Source organism: Podarcis pityusensis (assembly GCF_964106645.2).
Source record: "Podarcis pityusensis genome assembly, chromosome: 2".
NCBI classification, from domain to species: domain Eukaryota; kingdom Metazoa; phylum Chordata; class Lepidosauria; order Squamata; family Lacertidae; genus Podarcis; species Podarcis pityusensis.
In genome coordinates this window covers 119,053,015-119,071,636 of record NC_138029.1, presented here as the reverse complement: position 1 = coordinate 119,071,636, position 18,622 = coordinate 119,053,015, and the positions used below count along the sequence as shown (strand labels likewise).

Sequence of the window (18,622 nt, the reverse complement as noted above, 5' to 3'; positions counted from 1 at the left end):
CTAGAAGTTCAAAGCACTTTCACTTTCCCGGAAGCAGGTTTCAACATTTTGATTAGATCAGTCACGGTCAATTAAACTCGAAACTTTGTATTTGAGAGCTGTCAAAGCATAGAGAAGCGTGCGCCTTTGCCTGCAGTACCTGCGTGGTCGCCACAAGGGGCGCTGTTCGGTAGCGCTGATTGGCTGAAGTGGCAGCTGATTGACCCCAAGTTCAGAGAATTGGTCAACCCATTAAAGGAATTGGGTGAGGTAGAGTTTTACGGTCTACTCAGGGAAAATATATGAAAATAAAGGGGTTCCACACGGAGCTGTCAAGTTAGCGCTTCCTTATTTACGGAAGACTTTCAGGGGATGCCCCTCTAGAGGGGCATCTTCAGGCTCGGGGAAGGTGGGAGGTGTGTGTGTGGTGCTTGCGCATTACAGTGTAATGAGGGGGGGGGTTTCCTGCTACAGTGTCCAGGGCATCTGTTTACAAGCTCCACCTGGTACGCAGGCTGAGACCCTACCTGCCCATGGACTGTCTCACCAGAGTGGTGCTGTGCTGGTCCCGGGGGGGAAAGGTACTATTACCGTAGCCCAAGTTCAGTCCAGAGTCTCTAGCAGGGTAGACGATCACTGGATGAGACGCGAGGTCCGAAACAGGGAGCCGGGCGGGGAAACAGGAACGCTGGCAGGCCAGAAGCAGGAAGCCAGGCGGGGAACAGGAACACTGGTAGGGCAGAAGCAGGAATCCAGGCGAGGAACAGGAACACCGGAGAGTCGGAAGCAGGAAGCCGGGCGAGGAACAGGCACACTGGGAGTGCTGATCTAGGTCTGGGTAAAGCAGGTACTCCACAACGACGTTGCTCCCGCAACCTGGGACCGGGCTGCCTGACCTTTATCTTCTTCTAAGGCCGGGGGCGGTCCCGGCCCCCAGGAGCCCCGCCTCTCTTGGCCTTAAGGCGAGCACTCCTCCTGGGAGACACCAGTTCCCTTCGCCTCTCTGCCCTAAGCCTCTGCAGTTCAGGAGAGGCCGAAGGGTTACTGGGCCCCGGAGGAGGCTCACCTGCAGACACTGAGTCCTCCAGCACCTCTGGGGCCAGAATGGTTTCACCTGGTGCCTGCTCTTGAGGATCTGGCACAGGTGCAGGCTCCTCAGCATCTAGGCCTTGCCCCAGTTCAGCCAGCCCTGGAGGCGGGGACTCCTGTGCCGGCTGGGATTCCTCCGGTTCACTCTCAGACTCGGAATCCCAGGCCATCACAGGTGCCTGCTCTGGTTATCTCCTGCTTGGACTGCTGCAATGCGCTCTATGTGGGGCTATCTTTGAAGGTAACCCGGAAACTGCAATTAATCCAGAATGTGGCAGCTAGACTGGTGACTGGGAGTGGCCGCCGGAACCACATAACACTGAGAGATCTGCATTGGCTCCCGGTACGTTTCCGAGCACAATTCAAAGTGTTGGTGCTGATCTTTAAAGCCCTAAATTGTGGGATGTGAAACACAAGAGCAGTCAAGTACAACATTCCTAGAGTGAACATGTTTGCACATGGGGAGGGATGTTTGTCCAGCCAGCAGGTAGACTTCCTTTTCCCTCTGGGCTGGGACAGACTTCCTCTACATGTGACTAGAGGTGGGTGTGGCCTCACCTGTGCAGGTAATAATATAAACGGCCTTGGTCCTGTATACCTGAAGGAGTGTCTCCACCCCCATCGTTCAGCTCGGACAATGAGGTCCAGCGCCAAGGGCCTTCTGGTGGTTCCCTCATTGCAAGAAGTGAGGTTACAGGGAACCAGACAAAGGGGCTTCTCGGTAGTGGTGCCTGCCTTGTGGAATGCCCTCCCATCAGATGTGAAGGAAATAAGCAGCTATCTTCTCTTTAAAAGACATCTGAAGGCAGCCCTGTTTAGGAAGGTTTTTAATATTTAATGCTGTATTGTTTTTAACACTTGATTGGAAGCCTCCCAGAGTGGCTGGGGAAACTCAGCCAGATGGGCAGGGTATAAATAAATTATTATTATTATTATTATTATTATTATTATTATTATTATTATTATAGCACATTTGTGGGCTGTTGGAAAACACCCAAAATCACCATCGCATTCTGCAACGAAAAGAATCTTGGGCAGCCAGCCTCTCTCAACTTAGCCTACCTCCCAGGTCTGTCGTGATGAAGTCCAATATAAGCAATCAAACGCTCTTTAAAGGAAGGATGTGGCAGAATATGTTTATATAAGCCAGAATGACCTAAGAAGAGCTGTGCTGGATCAGGCCAGCGGGCCATCTAGTCCCCCATGCTGTTCTCGCAGTGACCAGCTGGGTGCCATGTTGCAACCTCTCCGATTTCCTCCCAACCCTCAGAAGGGCACAGGAGGTTCGGTCTGCCCCCCATCTTGTCCCCCTTCCTCCAGTCCAAGGCGAGGGACTGTCGATGAGGCTTCTCTGAAGTGCAAAACGACAACAGGTGCCATCCCGCTAACCGTGACTCTCTTAAGTCCCAATTCGCTCAACGAGGGCTTGCTTCCATGGACTCGCTGCTTTCGTGGAAGACAATCTTACCCGGCTACGAGTGATTGCCAAAAAAGAAGGCAACTTCCAGGAAAATGAGGTTAAGAGGGCTGCAGCTGAAGGTCACAGGAGGACTCTCAGGAGGAATCCTTTGCACCTTGTGAGTCAAAATGCAGTCAATCAGGGATCATTATGCCCAGTGCAACAACAACAATGCCCAGTGCTTTTTTTCTTTAAAAATGTTAGGGGTATTCTCATTTTCCTGGTCATATTGAAATACTACCCCCCAATGAGGCCAAACTTAGATTCACATTTTTTAAAAAAATGCTTTATTGGTTTCAAAATTGTACAACAAAAATTTTCAGTAAATGTTATAAACAAAATAGAAATAAACAGTTCTTCATTCATTGTTTGATACTTGTTTGTACACTATTTTGTAATTAAATTAATTTTGTAATTAAACTTGACATTCGATCTTCCCATTATGTTCTCAAATTAAATTCTTTAGAACCGCACATTGACTTTGTTTCTCCTTGCTATTTAATTTACATTAGATTTTGTAAAATTGTCCTTCTTAAAGCAGAGAAGCTCAATCAAAACCTGCTAACGGATTTATCATTTGACAATATTATTTGACATAGACTTTACAAATATCCCATTCTCTAGTAATTTTTTTCATCTGAGATATCTCATAACCTCGCTGATAAATCTCGCTAATTCAGCATATTCTTAATTTACTTTGCCAATCCGATCCAATTTGATTGGGATATCCTCTCCCTTCCATCCTTTCGCAACCAGAATTCTGGCAGCCACTGTGGCGTACATAAGTGCTCTCTTATACTTTTTTGGAATTCCATTTCCCATAATTCTTAGCAGGACAGCCTCTGGTTTCTTAGGGAGAGAGCATTTGAACATTTAAGTCAATTGCAGGTCATTTCCCAGAACTGCCTGCTCTTATTACAGTTCCACTACATGTGGATCTATGTACCTTCAGCCTCCCTGCATTTCCAGCAAATATTTGTCCTAGATCTAGGACATTTTTTGATTCACAAAATGTTTAAGGGTATGCGTACCCCCCACGAGCCCCCAGAAAAAAACCCCCACTGATTATACTGCAAGGGGTTTCCAACACACCTTTGGCAGGCGAACTAGTCTCAGATTCATCTCCCACACAGGGATGTTGTGCCATGGAGCTTTTCAGATATGGTCAGGGGAAATTCTCTTTGTCTACCATCCTCATCCAACCTTGTATAATTTGAAGATCTGGAATCATTTCCTTCACTTGCCGTTTCCCGAAAGCCCTTCCTTCCTTCCTTCCTTCCTTCCTTCCTTCCTTCCTTCCCTCCATCTCTTCCCTTTTCACTCCGATGCAGAGCAAATTGACACCAAGGGAAGAGTCATCCCCACAATGATGCTGGGGAATAGAATGGAGCGTCTCCTGCTCCCCGCTGCCCCTTCACAAGTTGCAATATACAAAGTCACTGGAATGTGCTTTGATAAGAGAGAATACTATGAAGCTCTTTTATTCCTCTTTTTTTAAATAATAAAATAAAATTCATTCCAGTTGCACCTTAGAGACCAAGTAAATTTGTTATTGGTATGAGCTTTTGTGTGCATGCACACATCTTTTTTATTTATTTTTATTTTGATTCGACTACGGCAGACCAACACGGCTACCTACCTGTATCTTTTTTAATAAATATTTTTATTAATTTTCACAATTAAACCAAATCACCACAGATGATAAAAATGGAAAAAAGATTTCAAACAACTGTATTCACATAGTATTAAATCCACGTTATGGGATTGACTCCCTCCCCTTGGTTCCTTGTGTTATCTCAGTTTATGCATGTCAATCAAGACTTTATCTCTGATTACCTCCAAGTAATGGCAAGTTCTTAAAGAAATGGGAGTGCCTGATCACCTCATCTGTCTCTTGAGAAATCTCTATGTGGGACAAGAAGCTACAGTTAGAACTGGATATGGAACAACTGATTGGTTCAAAATTGGGAAAGGAGTACGGCAAGGCTGTATATTGTCTCCCTGCTTATTTAACTTATATGCAGAATTCATCATGCGAAAGGCTGGGCTGGATGAATCCCAAGCTGGAATTAAGATTGCTGGAAGAAATATCAACAACCTCAGATATGCAGATGACAAAACCTTGATGGCACAAAGTGAGGAGGAATTAAAGAACCTTTTAATGAGGGTGAAAGAGGCGAGCGCAAAATATGGTCTGAAGCTAAACATCAAAAAAACGAAGAACATGGCCACTGCTCCCATCACCTCCTGGCAAATAGAAGGGGAAGAAATGGAGGCAGTGAGAGATTTTACTTTCTTGGGCTCCATGATCACTGCAGATGGTGACAGCAGTCACGAAATTAAAAGACGCCTGCTTCTTGGGAGAAAAGCAATGACAAACCTAGACAGCATCTTAAAAAGCAGAGACATCAACCTTGCCAACAAAGGTCCGTATAGTAAAAGCTATGGTTTTCCCAGTAGTGATGTATGGAAGTGAGAGCTGAACCATAAAGAAGGCTGATCGCCAAAAAAATGGGTGCTTTTGAATTATGGTGCTGGAGGAGACTCTTGAGAGTCCAATGGACTGCAAGAAGATCAAACCTATCCATTCTGAAGGAAATCAGCCCTGAGTGCTCACTGGAAGGATAGATCCTGAAGCAGAGGCTCCAATACTTTGGCCACCTCATGAGAAGAGACGACTCCCTGGAAAAGACCCTGATGTTGGGAAAGATGGAGGGCACAAGGAGAAGGGGACGACAGAGGATGAGATGGTTGGACAGTGTTCTCGAAGCTACCAACATGAGTCTGACTAAGCTGCGGGAGGCAGTGGGAGACAGGAGTGCCTGACGTGCTCTGGTCCAGGGGGGTCACAAAGAGTCGGATAGGACTAAACAACAACAATGAGATTGAATTGTTAATAAGATCAAGCACATTCCTTATGGCAAACATGTCATTGGGCATTCCAGTGACTGTTGGCATCCTCCTAATGAGCAAATAGAAATGATTAGAGCCGAGTTTAATGAAATGGGGAATGAAAGTGGACTAGAGAAGGATGAAATGCTACATTTTTGTATGTATATTTTGTACAGATTGCTCTTGGAATAGCACACAAGAGATGAACAGGTCAAATCTGTAATGATACACTGAGCAAAGGACTTGGGGCACAACATTCAGATTGCAGGTTGGGAAAAGTTATGGAAAACAGATTTGAAATTTAGGGCTGAAAGAAAACTATATGAAAATGATGTACCGGTGGTCGGTGACTCCTAGTAAGCTAGCAACAATGTATAGAACCAGTACAAATACCTGCTGGAAATGTAAAGAGAAAGAAGGTACCTTTTATCATATGTGGTGGCTGTGCGAGGTAATAAAAGCTTTCTGGGAGATGATATATAATGAATTGAAAAAAATGTTTAAAATAACTTTTGTATATATAAAAAAACCAGCAGCTTTTTTTATAAGGAGGAAAACCTTTTATGCATGTGACAAGAGCCACATGGATGCTACTAGCCTAGAGGTGGAACGAAGACAAAATCCCGCCCAGAGAAGAATGGTAAATCAAGCTGTTGGACTATGCCAAAATGGCAAAACTGACTGGAAAGTTCAGGAACCAAGAAGACAAAAAGTTCAAGAAAGAATGGGGAAAATTTATAATTTATTTAGGAGACTACCGTAAGCAAATGAAAACATTAGCAGGATTTTAATCTCACTTGTAATGTAACAAATTCGATGGATAATATGGATAGATATAAAATATAGATTTGATAATAATAAGCAGTTGAAAATGCAGACATTAGGACCCATGGAGGGGATGGGGGTGTCTCAAGATTCGGAGAAAACTCTGTATATGGAAATGTATTTGGTTTTGTTGTAAATCTGTATTTGAAAAATCAAATAAGAACTGAGATAGAGAGAGAGAGAGAAGGATGAAATGGAAAATGGAAACAAAGAGGACACAGAGACTTCAGGGAGCAATTTCGATAAAGGGTTGCCAGAAAATGGAAAAGCTCTTCGCAGAGGTGTTTAGAGGAATTAAAAAGTAGAATTGTTGTGATGTCGGAGGAGTGGAATGAAGCCATGGATGGAGAAATGAAGAGAGACCCTGAGCCAACAGAGACAGAGTTGAGAGAGAAAGGTCTCTGTCTACAACCTGGAAATTCAGTTAATGAATACACAATAAAAAAGGATTGTGGCGTACTATTTTAATATATAAATAAAATAAACTCTTGTGTGGACAAAGATGGAAAGATATTTTAACATTTAATATGGAGGAATGGTTGAAGTTAATAGAGGTAAAGTTCATATGTTTGTTTAGAGGAAAATGATTGCTGAAATTTATTAATAGCAATAATTAGAGAACCCCCTCTGGACTTTTTGTTTATAAAGGAATATGAACTAATCAGATACATTTGGAATAGAAGACTGGGAAAATATTACCTAACAGAAAGTAGATCTGTTGGATGTCATTCTAGGGTGAATATTTTTAATAATTTATTTTATGTAACAGATTGGGAGAATCAGAAGTCGTTTTCTCTTTTCTTTTCTTCTATATTGTTGTTTTCCTTTGGTATTTTCTCTTATCCGTCTCTCTTTGTTTCTGTTTTTTATTTAGATTTGTTTCTTTTATCTTATTGTATTACTAAAAATCTGTAACAAAATCTTATTTAAATAACATTTCCCGCACTCCCAACATTTATATGCTTTCTATTCTTTATGGAGTCTCTGGTGTTTTTTAAGGTTTCTCTGTGAGAAACATTTCCCACACTCTACACACTGGTAAGGCCTCTCTCCTGTGTGGACTCTCTTGGGTATAAGAAGCTCCAACTTTTCAGAAAAAAACATTTTTCACACTCCAAGCATTTGTAGGGCTTGTCTCCTGTATTGATTGTCCAAGGGATTATGAGATATGCTTTCTAGGGTTCCGATTTATTATGATTTCTCTCATGCCTACGAAGGTTCTTACTCTTGGTAAATAATTGTCCACATTCTGTGCATTTGTAAGGTTTATCTCCTGCATGGGTCTTCTGATGGATCATAAGCCGCCATTCGCTAGCAAAACATTCCTCACACTCTGTGCATTTATAGACTATCTTTCCTGTGTGGATTCGCTGATGTTTCAGAAGACCGTCTCTTCTCGAAAAGAATTTCCCACACTCTGAGCATTTGTAGGGCTTTTCCCCTGTGTGGGTTCTCTGATGAAGCACAAGACAGTGTTTCCTAGAAAAACATTTCCCACATTCCAAGCATTTATGGCATCTATTTACTGTATGCTTTTTCTGGTGCCCCTTAAGGGTATGTGAATGAGAAAATATCATTCCACATTCCAAACATATATATGGCTTTCTTGGGTGAATTCTCTTATGTCTCATAAGATGTGCTGAAACAGAAAAACATTTCCCACAATCTTCACATTTATAAGGCCCCTCTCCTATGTGCACTCTCTGGTGTTCATCAAGTTCTGCTAGGCTGGCAAAGTGTTTTCGACATTCCACGCATTTGTAGGGTTCCAAATGAGTATGATTTCTCTCGTGTCTACGAAGGTTCTTACTCTTGGTAAAGACTTTTCCACATTCCGTGCATTTGTTGGGTTTCTTTCCTGCATGACTTTTCTGATGGATGATAAACTGTGATTCGCTGGTAAAACATTCCTCACACTCTGTGCATTTATAGGATATCTCACCTGGGTGGACTCTCCGATGTTTTACAAGACTCTCTCTCCTTGAAAAGCATTTCCCACACACTGAGCATTTGTAGGGCTTCTCCCCTGTGTGGATTCTCTGATGAGTCACAAGGCCGTCTCTCCTAGAAAAACATTTCCCACATTCCAAGCATTCATGGCATCTATTTACTGTATGCTTTTTCTGGTGCCCCTTAAGGGTATGTGAATGAGAAAATATCATTCCACATTCCAAACATATATATGGCTTCCCTGGGTGGGCTTTCTTATGTCTATTAAGATGTGATGAAGTAGAAAAACATTTCCCACAATCTCTACATTCATAAGGCCCCTTTATTGTGTGCACTCTCTGGTGTTCATCAAGGTCTGCTAGGCCGGCAAAGCATTTTCCACATTCCCTGCATTTGTAGGGTTTCTCTCCTGTGTGGATTCCCTGATGGATTTCAAGTTCTGACGGCGAAACAAACCTTTCCCCACACTCCACACATTTATGGGGCCTCTCTCCACTGTGAACCGCCTGATGGCTCAAAAGGGCAGATTTATCAAGAAAACATTTCCCACACTCTGTGCATTGATAGGGTTTCTTTCCTGGGTGGATTATCTGGTGTTGAACAAGATCTGATTTTGTGGGGAAGCGTTTCCCACACTCCAAGCACATATGAGGCTTTTCTCCTGAATGGGTTCGCTGATGAATAACAAGTTGTGGCCTACAAGAGAAGGATGACTCACAATCACTGCATTTGTGGCATTTCTGTCCTGTGGGGATTTTCTGGTGTACAAGAAGCTGTGATCTCCAGAGAAAACTTTTCCCGCACCCATCACATCTGTGGGGCCCTGTGTGGATTCTCTGATGTTTCACAAAAACTGATCGGCTAGGGAAATTTCCCCCACACTCCAAGCATTTATATGGTTTCTTTCCCGAGTGGCCCCTCCGATGGATCACAAGGACAGTGTGCTGAGCAAACGATTTGCCACATTTCATGCACTTATAGGGTTTACCCCCCTTATAGATCTGCTGACGTCTCACCAGTTGCCGCCGTCTAGAAAAGCTCGTCTCAGACTGTAAGTATTTGTGTCGTTTATTTCCTGTGTGGACTCTCTGGTGTTCACAAAGCTGCAATTCCTGAGGGAAACATTTCCCACACTCCAAGCATTTGTACGGTTTTATTCTTGCGTGGGCTCTGAGATGCTTCACAAAATCCGAGAGTGGGGAATGTTTCTCTCCACACTTACGGCAGTGATAGGAGTTGTCTGCTGCATGAACCTTCCGATGGAGCTGAAGGACAGATCGATGAGAAAACGTTTCCCCACACTCTGCACACTTATGGGGTTTTTCTCTTTGGCGGGTACTTTGGTGGCTCAAAAGCCCTGAACTCTGACCAAAACATTCCCCACTCTCACTGCCGTTCTGGGGCTTCTCTCCTGTGTGGATTCTCTGGTGTCTGGCAAGAGCCAACGTGGAGGCAAAGCACTCGCCACAGATTGGGCAGGTATATTTTCTGCTGGTGTCATCTGCTTAGAGAGAGAGAAGGGTGGAAAGTTAGTCTGAGTCTGGAAGAGAAGGAACCACACAATACAAACTGAATAATGGTTGTGCTATGATATGCAAGATATGAAGCCTGAACCTGTGAAAGCTCTCACAACCCCCCACAATTTACATTAAGTGTAGCCAGGGGTAGGCCCAGATTTGGGCATAATGCCCACAGCCCCTTTGTTCTTCACACAAAGTGGCCTCACTTTAGTCATCATCATCACTTTTGATTTGTAAACCGTCTTTCTATCTTACGATACCCAAGGCGGTTTACAAGCTGAAGAAACAAAGAACATACACTATAACAATCTAATGTGATAATAAAACATAACTTTAAAATAAGCAACCCACATCAAATAAATTAGCATTCAACAATCACTAGAATAGTATAGAATAATATTAAATATCAGCATATAAAAATTAAACAGAAACCCACTCTTAACAATTACAATAAATAACTTCCAAGCTACAATCATTAACACAACAGCAAGCCACAGTGCATAACATAATAGAATAAAAAAATTGAGAACCAGAGACTGGAGGATGGGACAAGGCAGGTGGAAGAAGGCCTTGCCTGATGAAGTCTCTCCCTCACACAGGTGGCTTTTCAGGATGTGCATGTGAGTGTACAAGGCTGCCATCCAGATCATCTTATCATTGGGGTCAGGTTCCCAGCAACATTTTTGATGTTCCTTGCTGGCATTCCATGAAGGTGACTAAACTTCCAAACTTTTCCAAACACAGCTTTTTTCAGCTGTGGCCCCGATCTGGTGGAATGCTCTGTCACAAGAGACTAGGGCCCTGCAGGACTTGACATCTTTCCGCAAGACAGAGCGGTTCCACCAGGCCTTTGGCCAAGGCACAGCCTGACCCCTCCTTTGGTAGTCCTCACAGAACTCTGGCCCAATGCTTGCCATTAATTTGATTTTGAATTGATTTTAGAATGCTGTGTTACTTTTATTGTTGTTAGCTGCTCTGAGCCCGGCTTTGGCTGGGGAGGGTGGGATATAAATAAATTATTATTATTATTATTATTATTATTATTATTATTATTATTATACTTTGTCAGGAGGTAGTGGTAGGTTGTTACAATCGCACCCCCACCCCACCTTGAAAGCTACATTGAGCTGCACAAGGAAGGTGTGAGGGCTTTGAAATTTCAACACCACCCTGTGAAACACCAAAATTCGGTGCCCCAAACAACTCTCCCCTTCCAATGTTCCTCATTGTTGTGGTGCCCCCAGCAGCTCCCTCTTGGCTTGGTGTTCCCCTTAACCTGCCTTTGGTGAGTGTGACACTCTCCTCTGGCATAGTCTGTGGCATAATGTCACTGTCTGCATAAATTGCTCCTTATTTCTCCATTCCAGAAGATTCCCCGATGCACAATGACCTCTGGATTCCTCTTTAACAACAACAACAACAACTTTATTACTTATACGCTGCCCAACAGGATGGGTTTCCCCAGCCACTCTGGGCGGCTCCCAACAGAAGACTAAAAACAGAATAAACCTTCAAACATTAAAAACTTCCCTAAACAGGGCTGCCTTCAGATGTCTTCTAAAAGAAGATGGGAAGGTGTTCCACAGGGCATACGCATGTGAAAACCATTTAGTCGCTGACCTACCTGGACTGGCTGGGCGACAGTAGGAGTGTTCCAGCAATAACATCGCTCCCAGGGAAAGGCGCTTCTGCATCATTCTCCTTGGTTTTCAACTGACGGCTTGGCGGAGGATCACGACGGATGTGGGACCGCCTCTTTTTACCACCCTGTATGAAAATAGAACTTTTAGCATTGGCCTCTCATTCGCCTATGGGATTAATAATAATAATAATAATAATAATAATAATAATAATAATAATAATTTACTTATACCCCACCCATCTGGCTGGATTTCCCCAGCCACTCTGGGTGGCTCCCAACAGAATTAAAAGCACAAGAAAATATCAAACATTGAAAACTTCCCTAAACAGGGCTACCTTCAGATGTGTTCTAAAAGTCAGATAGTTCTTTATTTCCTTGACATCTGATGGGAGGGCAGCCGCCCAACATTTTGAATTGAACCAACACTTTGAATTGTGCTCGGAAACCTACTGGCATTTGACTGACCAGCAAGAAGACCTTGGGGTCATAGTGAACAGCTCAAAGGTTTTGGTCCAGTGTGTGTATGGAGTCTGTGAAAAAGGCAAATTCTCCATACAATATCATAGTGCCATTATACAAATCTATGGTGCAGCTGCATTTGGAATAATACAGGTCGCCTCACGTCAAAAAGCATTTGGGGCTTTTCAGAAAAGCAAAGTGAGAGGTGACACGATAGAAATTTATAAAATTATGCATGGCATAATTTTAGTGGAAGGGGTGAAGTTTAGTGGAAAGGGTGAAGTTTCTCCTCCTCTTTCAAAACACTCTTGTTTCAACTTCACACTTGTCAGTGTGTCTCACTGATCCTTAGGGTTGCCATATTTCAAAAAGTGAAAATCCGGACACAAGTTTTCGAGCTTTTTCCCCCCCATGGAAATTCACTAAATTCTACACTTCTGACATGGGTTTCTGTACATCTGGGTTTTTCCGGACATTACAGCAATTTCCGCCCAGACACCATTTCCGACAGCTGAATCCTGGCTATTTCCAGGAAGTTCCGGGTGCATGGCAACCCAACAATCCTGTCTGCCAATCTACCCACCACAACCAGAAGCTTCTTATGGGAAGTCTATGTCCTGAAAATCCCTATTGTTTTCCTGCCCCCACCAGCGCAGGATTGAACTCTGTGGAGGCCCCTAGGCAGTCGAAATCTCGGGGGCCCTCTTGTAAATGGTATGCTAATAAGTTTTTGATTTTACCAACCAGCAATTTAAATAAGCCAATTTTGATACACCACCAATTATTTCCAGTGATACTGCTGCAGACTGCATCCACCAATTTTAGAAACAATATCTGAGGGGGCTTCACATCCCCCTTTTCTCTCACATACACACCTCACTTTCCATGAAGGTTTTCAAGCAGAGGTTGCAATGTAATGTATGACTTAGCTGAACTTGGCATTACAATCTGAATTCTATGGCAAAAGAAAATACAAAAAAGGACACAAACAAAAAAACACAGAAATGCAATCATCTGACTTCGGGAGGGTGGAGTGAGGGCTCTGGGATGGTGCCAGAGCCCTGGCAACGCCTTATCTATCTATCTATCTATCTATCTATCTATCTATCTATCCACACAATTATTTGTGCCTTTTTCATTACAAGTTTTCATATCCCATTGATTTACTCACACAATCATGGTCATTGACTTCCCTTCCTCCCTTCCATAGTTCCGTACTCTCCAATTCTACCTATCCCTGCTCTTTCCCTCACACATCCGCTTAGGAAAGCATGTGTCTGAGCAGTTTCTGCCTTGCCCCACTCCTTTCCAGGGGAAAACTTGCTCTTTAGGATAGGTTGGATCAAAGGCCAATATAAGAAGCAAAAGAAACAGCAGAATTACAATTATCTGGCTTCGGGGATGACAGAGCAAGGGCTCTGGTATGGTGCCAGAGCCCTGGCACTGCATTCTCTTAATATATATATTCTCTTAATATATATATATTTATGCTTTTATTCCATTACAAGTTTTCATATTCCATTCAATTTACTCACACAATCATAGTCATCAACTCCCCCCACCCTTCCATGGTTCTAGATATCTACCCATTACAACTGCATATTCCAATGGCTCCTTTGCAGGGGGTTGGACTAGATGCCCCTCAGATCTCCTTCCAACTCTACAATTCTTTTGATTCTACTATTCAGCCTCTCCCCACTCTTTCCCTCACACATCTGCTTAAGAAAGCACATGTCTGGGCAGTTTCCCCCTTGCTCCGCTGCTTTTCAAGGGAAAAACTTGCACTTTAGGGATAGGCTGGATCAAAGGTCAATCTGGGGGAAATCTGAATTGCTGCTTGCTCCTCTAACTGAGCACGAAAGAGCAGTTTTGGTGGTGGGCTGGGGGATTCAAGAGAAAGTGTGGATAAGCCCTTAGACCCATATCTCCCCTCTCCTGCTTCTCACTCACATTCACCCGTTACAAGAGTAATCTGCAGCTTCTCTTCTGTGATAAACTCCCACAGGAAACCCTGAAAGTGACCTCTGTCTTTCTCCAATGTGCTTTTCCTTATCACAACAATCCTGTTCCGCCTCTTCCCCTTCCTGCCAAGAAGAGTACCTGAGGACTGATGGGAGAAAGCAAAAGTGCATTGCACTGTGGGGCTTCTCAAGCCTACTTTCTTATCAGACCCAAAGCCTTCTGGGAGATGAAGTTTCTTCCAGTGTTTCTCAAATTTGGGTACCCACCCTACAAAGTCTCATCATTCCTGACCACTGGTCCTGCAAGCAAAGGATTATGGGAGTTGTAGTCCAACAACAACTGGGGACTCAAGTTTGATATACAGTACAATATGATATAAGGAGATTCCAACTAGACTTACGAAAGAACTTTCTGATAATAAGAGCTGTTCAACCGTGGGAACGGTCTCCCTCGGGAGGTTGCAGAATCTCCTTCCTTGGAAGTTTTTAAGCAGAGATTGGATGGCCATCTGTCATGGATGCGTTAGCTGAGTTTCTTGCATTGCAGGGGGTTGGACTAGATGACCCTCGGGAACCCTTCCAGCCCCAAGATTCTATGACTCTATTAAACAAAAGACGCAAAAGAAATATAATTATCTGGCTAAAGGAAGGCGGAGTGAGGGGCTCTGGGATGCTACCTGAGCCCTTGCACCACTCATTCATTCATTCATTCATATATACATTATAAATAACATTACAAGAGTCGACTGCAGCTTCGTTTCCCAAAACTCCCTAAGGGCACCCTGCAAGCGACCCCCCCCCGATGTGCTTTTCCTTATCACAACAATATTGTTCTGCCTCCTCTCCTTTCTTATCCAGACCCAAAGCCTTCTGGGAGATATAGTCTCTTCCAGTATTTATCATACTTAGGTACCCACCCAATCAATGTTAGACTACAAACTCCCATCATTCCTGACCACTGGTCTTGCTAGCTAGGGATGATGGGAGTTGTAGGGCAGAGCAAGGGCTCTGGTATGGTGCCAGAGCCCTGGCACTGCATTCTCTTAAAAATATATATATGCTTTTTTCCATTACAAGTTTTCATATTCCATTCAATTATCTCACACAATCATAGTCATCAACTTCCCTCCCCCCTTCCATGGTTCTAGATATCTACCCATTACAACTGCATATTCCACTGGCTCCATTGCAGGGGGTTAGACTAGATGACCCTCAGATCCCCTTCCAACTCTACAATTCTTTGCTTCTATGATTCAGCCTCTCCCTACTCTTTTCTTCACACATCCGCTTAGGAAAGCACATGTCTGGGCAGTTTCTCCCTTGCTCCTCTCCTGCAAGCATAGTTTCCCAAACTTGAGTCCCCTGGTGTTTTTGCACTACAACTACCAAAAACCTGCTCTTTATGGGTAAGCTGGATCAAAGGCCAATCTGGGGGACATCTGAATGGCTGCTTGCTCCTTTGAGCACGAAAGAGCAGTTTTTATGGGGGGGGGATTCAAGAGTAAGTGTGGATAAGCCCTTAGACCCGTGTCTTCCCTTTCCGGCTTCTCACCCACATTCACCTGTTACACAATTCAGCTGCAGCTTCTCTTCTGTGATGAGCTCCCAAAGGACACCTTTCAAGCGACTTCCATCCTGCCCCATGTGCAGCCTTCACAGAAAGGCTTTTCCCTCTAAAGTCCTATTGCAAACCCCTTGTTTTTCCTCCTCCACTTCCTGCCCTGATAAGGAGGACTCAGGGGAGAAAGCAAGAGCCCATTGCATTGTGGGGCTTCCCACGCCTGGCGTTCTTTCTTTTCCAGACCCAAAGCCTTCTGGGAGATGTAGTATCTTCCAGTGTTTCTCAATCTTGCTCCTGTTTTTTTGGACTACAATTCCCATAATCCCTGGTCCCTGGTCCTGCAAGCAAAGAATGATGGGAGTTGTAGTCCAACAACACCTGGGGACTAAAGTTTGATATACAGTACAATATGATATAAGGAGATTCCAACTAGACGTACGAAAGAACTTTCTGATAATAAGAGCTGTTTGACCGTGGGAACGGTCTCCCTCGGGAGGTTGCAGAATCTCCTTCCTTGGAGGTTTTTAAGCAGAGGTTGGATGGCCCTCTGTCATGGATGCGTTAGCTGAGATTCCTGCATTGCAGGGGGTTAGACTAGATGACCCTCAGGACCCCTTCCAGTCCAAAGATTCTATGATTCTATTAAACAAAAGAAGCACAATAAATATAATTATTTGGCTTAAGGAAGGCAGAGGGGCTCTAGGATGCTACCTGAGCCCTTGCACCACTCACTCATTCACATATATGTTATATATAACATTACACAAGTCAGCTGCAGCTTCTCTTCCCAAAACTCCCTAAGGACACCCTGCAAACACCCCCCTAATTTTCCTTATCACAACAATATTGTTCTGCGTCCTCCCCTTCCCACCAAGAAGATTCCTTGAGAAAGAGGGCTGAGGGGAGAAAACAAAATCCCATTGCATTCTGGGGCTGCCCAGTCCTTGTCTTCTTTCTTATCCAAACCCAAAGCCTTCTGGGAGATGCAGTCTCTTCCAGTATTTATCAAACTTAGGCACCCACCCAAACAATGCTAGACTACAAACTCCCATCATTCCTGACCATTGGTCTTGCTAGCTAGGGATGATGGGAGTTGTAGTCCAAAAACACCTCAAGTTTGAGAAACAATGCTTGCAGCTGAGCCCTATGTAAGCTGTCATTTATGGGATCTGGGAGGGTGTTTTTTTAAAAAAACAGAACTTAAAACTGTAGACTGTTGAAAAACAGATGCTGTATGTTTGTTCAGTTGCATTTTAATTACTTCTTTTATTTATTATTTTGAATCTTATTTTTATATTTCATTTTATTGCTATTACAATTGGAATTCCATGGCACAAGAAAAGACAATATAAGAGGCAAAAGAAAAACCAGAATTACAATTACAGTGGTACCTCTGGATGCGAACGGGATCCGTTCCGGAGCCCCATTCGCATCCTGAGTAGAACGTAACCCACGACTGTGCGTCTGAGCATGTGCGGGTCATATTTTGCCTCTTCCGCGCATTTGCGTGACGTCATTTTGAGCGTCTGCGCATGCAAGAGCGGCAAAACCCAGAAGTAATGCATTCCGTTACTTCCGGGTTGCTGGGGAGCGTAACCTGAAAACACTCAACCTGAAGCATATTTAACCCGAGGTATGACTATATCTGGCTTCGGGGAGGGCAGAGCAAGGGCTCTGGTTTGGTGCTAGAGCCCTGACACTGCATTCTCTTTTTCAATTTTTTTTAATGTGCTTTTTTCCATTACAAGTTTTCATATTCCATTCAATTTACTCACACAATCATAGTCATCAACTTCCCTCCCCCCCTTCCATGGTTCTAGATATCTACGCATTACCACTGCATATTCCAATGGCTCTATTGCAGGGTTTGGATTAGATAGCCCTCAGATCCCCTTCCAACTCTCAATTCTTTTGATTCTACAATTCAGCCTCTCCCCACTCTTTTCTTCACACATCTGCTTAGGAAAGTACATGTCTGGGCAGTTTTCCCCTTATCCCACTCCTTTCCAAGGGAAAAACCTGCTCTTTAGAGATAGGTTGGATTAAAGGCCAAACTGGGGAAAATCTGAATTGCTGCTTGCTCCTGTAACTGAGCACAATAGAGCCGTTTTGGGGGTGGGGTGGGGGATTCAAGTGTAAGTGTGGATAAACCCTTAGACCCGTATCTTCCCTCTCTTGCTTCTCACCCGCATTCATCTGTTACATGAGTCAGATGCAGCTTCTCTTCCGTGATGAGCTCCCAAAGCGACCTGCAGTGCGGGAAATGCTTCTACCAGAGAGCCTGTTGCATTGTGGGACTTCCCACGCCTAGCGGTCTTTCTTATCCAGACCCAAAGCCTTCTGGGGGATGTAGTATCTTCCAGTGTTTCTCAAACTTTCCCCTCCCTGGTTTTTTTGGGACTACAATTCCCACCATCCCTGACCACTGGACCTGCTAGCTAGGGATTATGGGAGTTGTAGTCTAACAACACCTGGACTCAAGTTTGATATACGGTACAATACAATATAAGGAGAGTCCAACTAGACTTACGAAAGAACTTTCTGATAAAAAGAGCTGTTCAACTGTGGGAATGGTCTCCTTTGGGAGGTTGCAGAATCTCCTTCCTTGGAAGTTTTTAAGCAGAAGTTTGAGTAAAAATGCTTCGTGTTGAGACCCAGGTAAGCTGCTGTTTATGAGGATCTAGAAGAGTGCTTTTTAAAAAACTACTTAAAACTGTACTGTTGAAAAACAATTCAAATCACCATAGCACTGGGCAACAAAAAGGAATTAAACCACTCCAGGATAAAATAAAACACAACAATAAATTGTGTAGATAGGTGGTGTGAGTGGGTGTCTGTGTGTGGGGTGAGGCTCAAGTACAAAACGTGTGTTTCGTGTTCAAATTAAGGCTTAAAACGGGAGGGCAAAGCTGTGACCACAACCCAGGCAGAAAACTTTGTTCCTGGTATCATCTGCTCACAGAGGAAGAGAAAGGGGAAGACAGGGTTTGTTTCTGAACCCGGCACTGTAGAAACCTCAGAACAAAGGAACATAGGAATCTGCCTTATCCCGATTCACACATTTGTGTCACTTGAAACCAGATCACATGAAAATTTCTGGTGGCCTTGGTGGACCACTTAATGCCTTTTCCATCTGTTGTAGCAACTGTAATGCACTGTGGTAGATGCTGCATGTTAGTTTAATTGCATTTTTATTTCTTCTTCTATTTCTTCTATTGAATCTTATTTCTCATATTACATTTTATTGGTAATACAATTGGAATTCCATGGCACAAGGAAAGACAA

At 43.6% G+C, this 18,622-nt stretch overlaps 1 protein-coding gene across 7 annotated transcripts; it reads right to left on the bottom strand.

Moving 5' to 3' along the window:
* Nucleotides 1-6,693: 6,693 nt before the first annotated feature.
* Nucleotides 6,694-17,674, bottom strand: LOC308469416 (uncharacterized protein). Of its 7 annotated transcripts, XM_080991851.1 has the most exons (6): nt 17,524-17,613; nt 15,329-15,976; nt 14,178-14,377; nt 13,916-14,076; nt 11,339-11,481; nt 6,694-9,698 (listed from the first exon to the last, which is right to left on the bottom strand). In XM_080991851.1, the coding sequence occupies exons 5-6, from the start codon at nt 11,409-11,411 to the stop codon at nt 7,420-7,422; spliced, it is 2,352 nt and encodes a 783-aa protein (XP_080847977.1). In that variant the 5' UTR covers nt 11,412-11,481; nt 13,916-14,076; nt 14,178-14,377; nt 15,329-15,976; nt 17,524-17,613; the 3' UTR covers nt 6,694-7,419. The 7 variants fall into 7 exon arrangements, with proteins under 7 accessions (XP_080847977.1, XP_080847974.1, XP_080847980.1 ...); XM_080991848.1 differs by lacking the exon at nt 13,916-14,076; XM_080991854.1 differs by lacking the exon at nt 13,916-14,076 and having other exon boundaries at nt 6,694-9,695.
* Nucleotides 17,675-18,622: the final 948 nt, after the last annotated feature.

Excerpts from the sequence above, each read along its gene's own strand:
- LOC308469416 (XM_080991852.1), bottom strand. The coding sequence starts at position 11,411 with ATGATGCAGAAGCGCCTTTCCCTGGGAGCGATGTTATTGCTGGAACAC. Across the intron at positions 9,699-11,338 it reads CTGTCGCCCAGCCAGTCCAG|CAGATGACACCAGCAGAAAA; the intron begins GTAGGTCAGCGA and ends TCTCTCTCTAAG.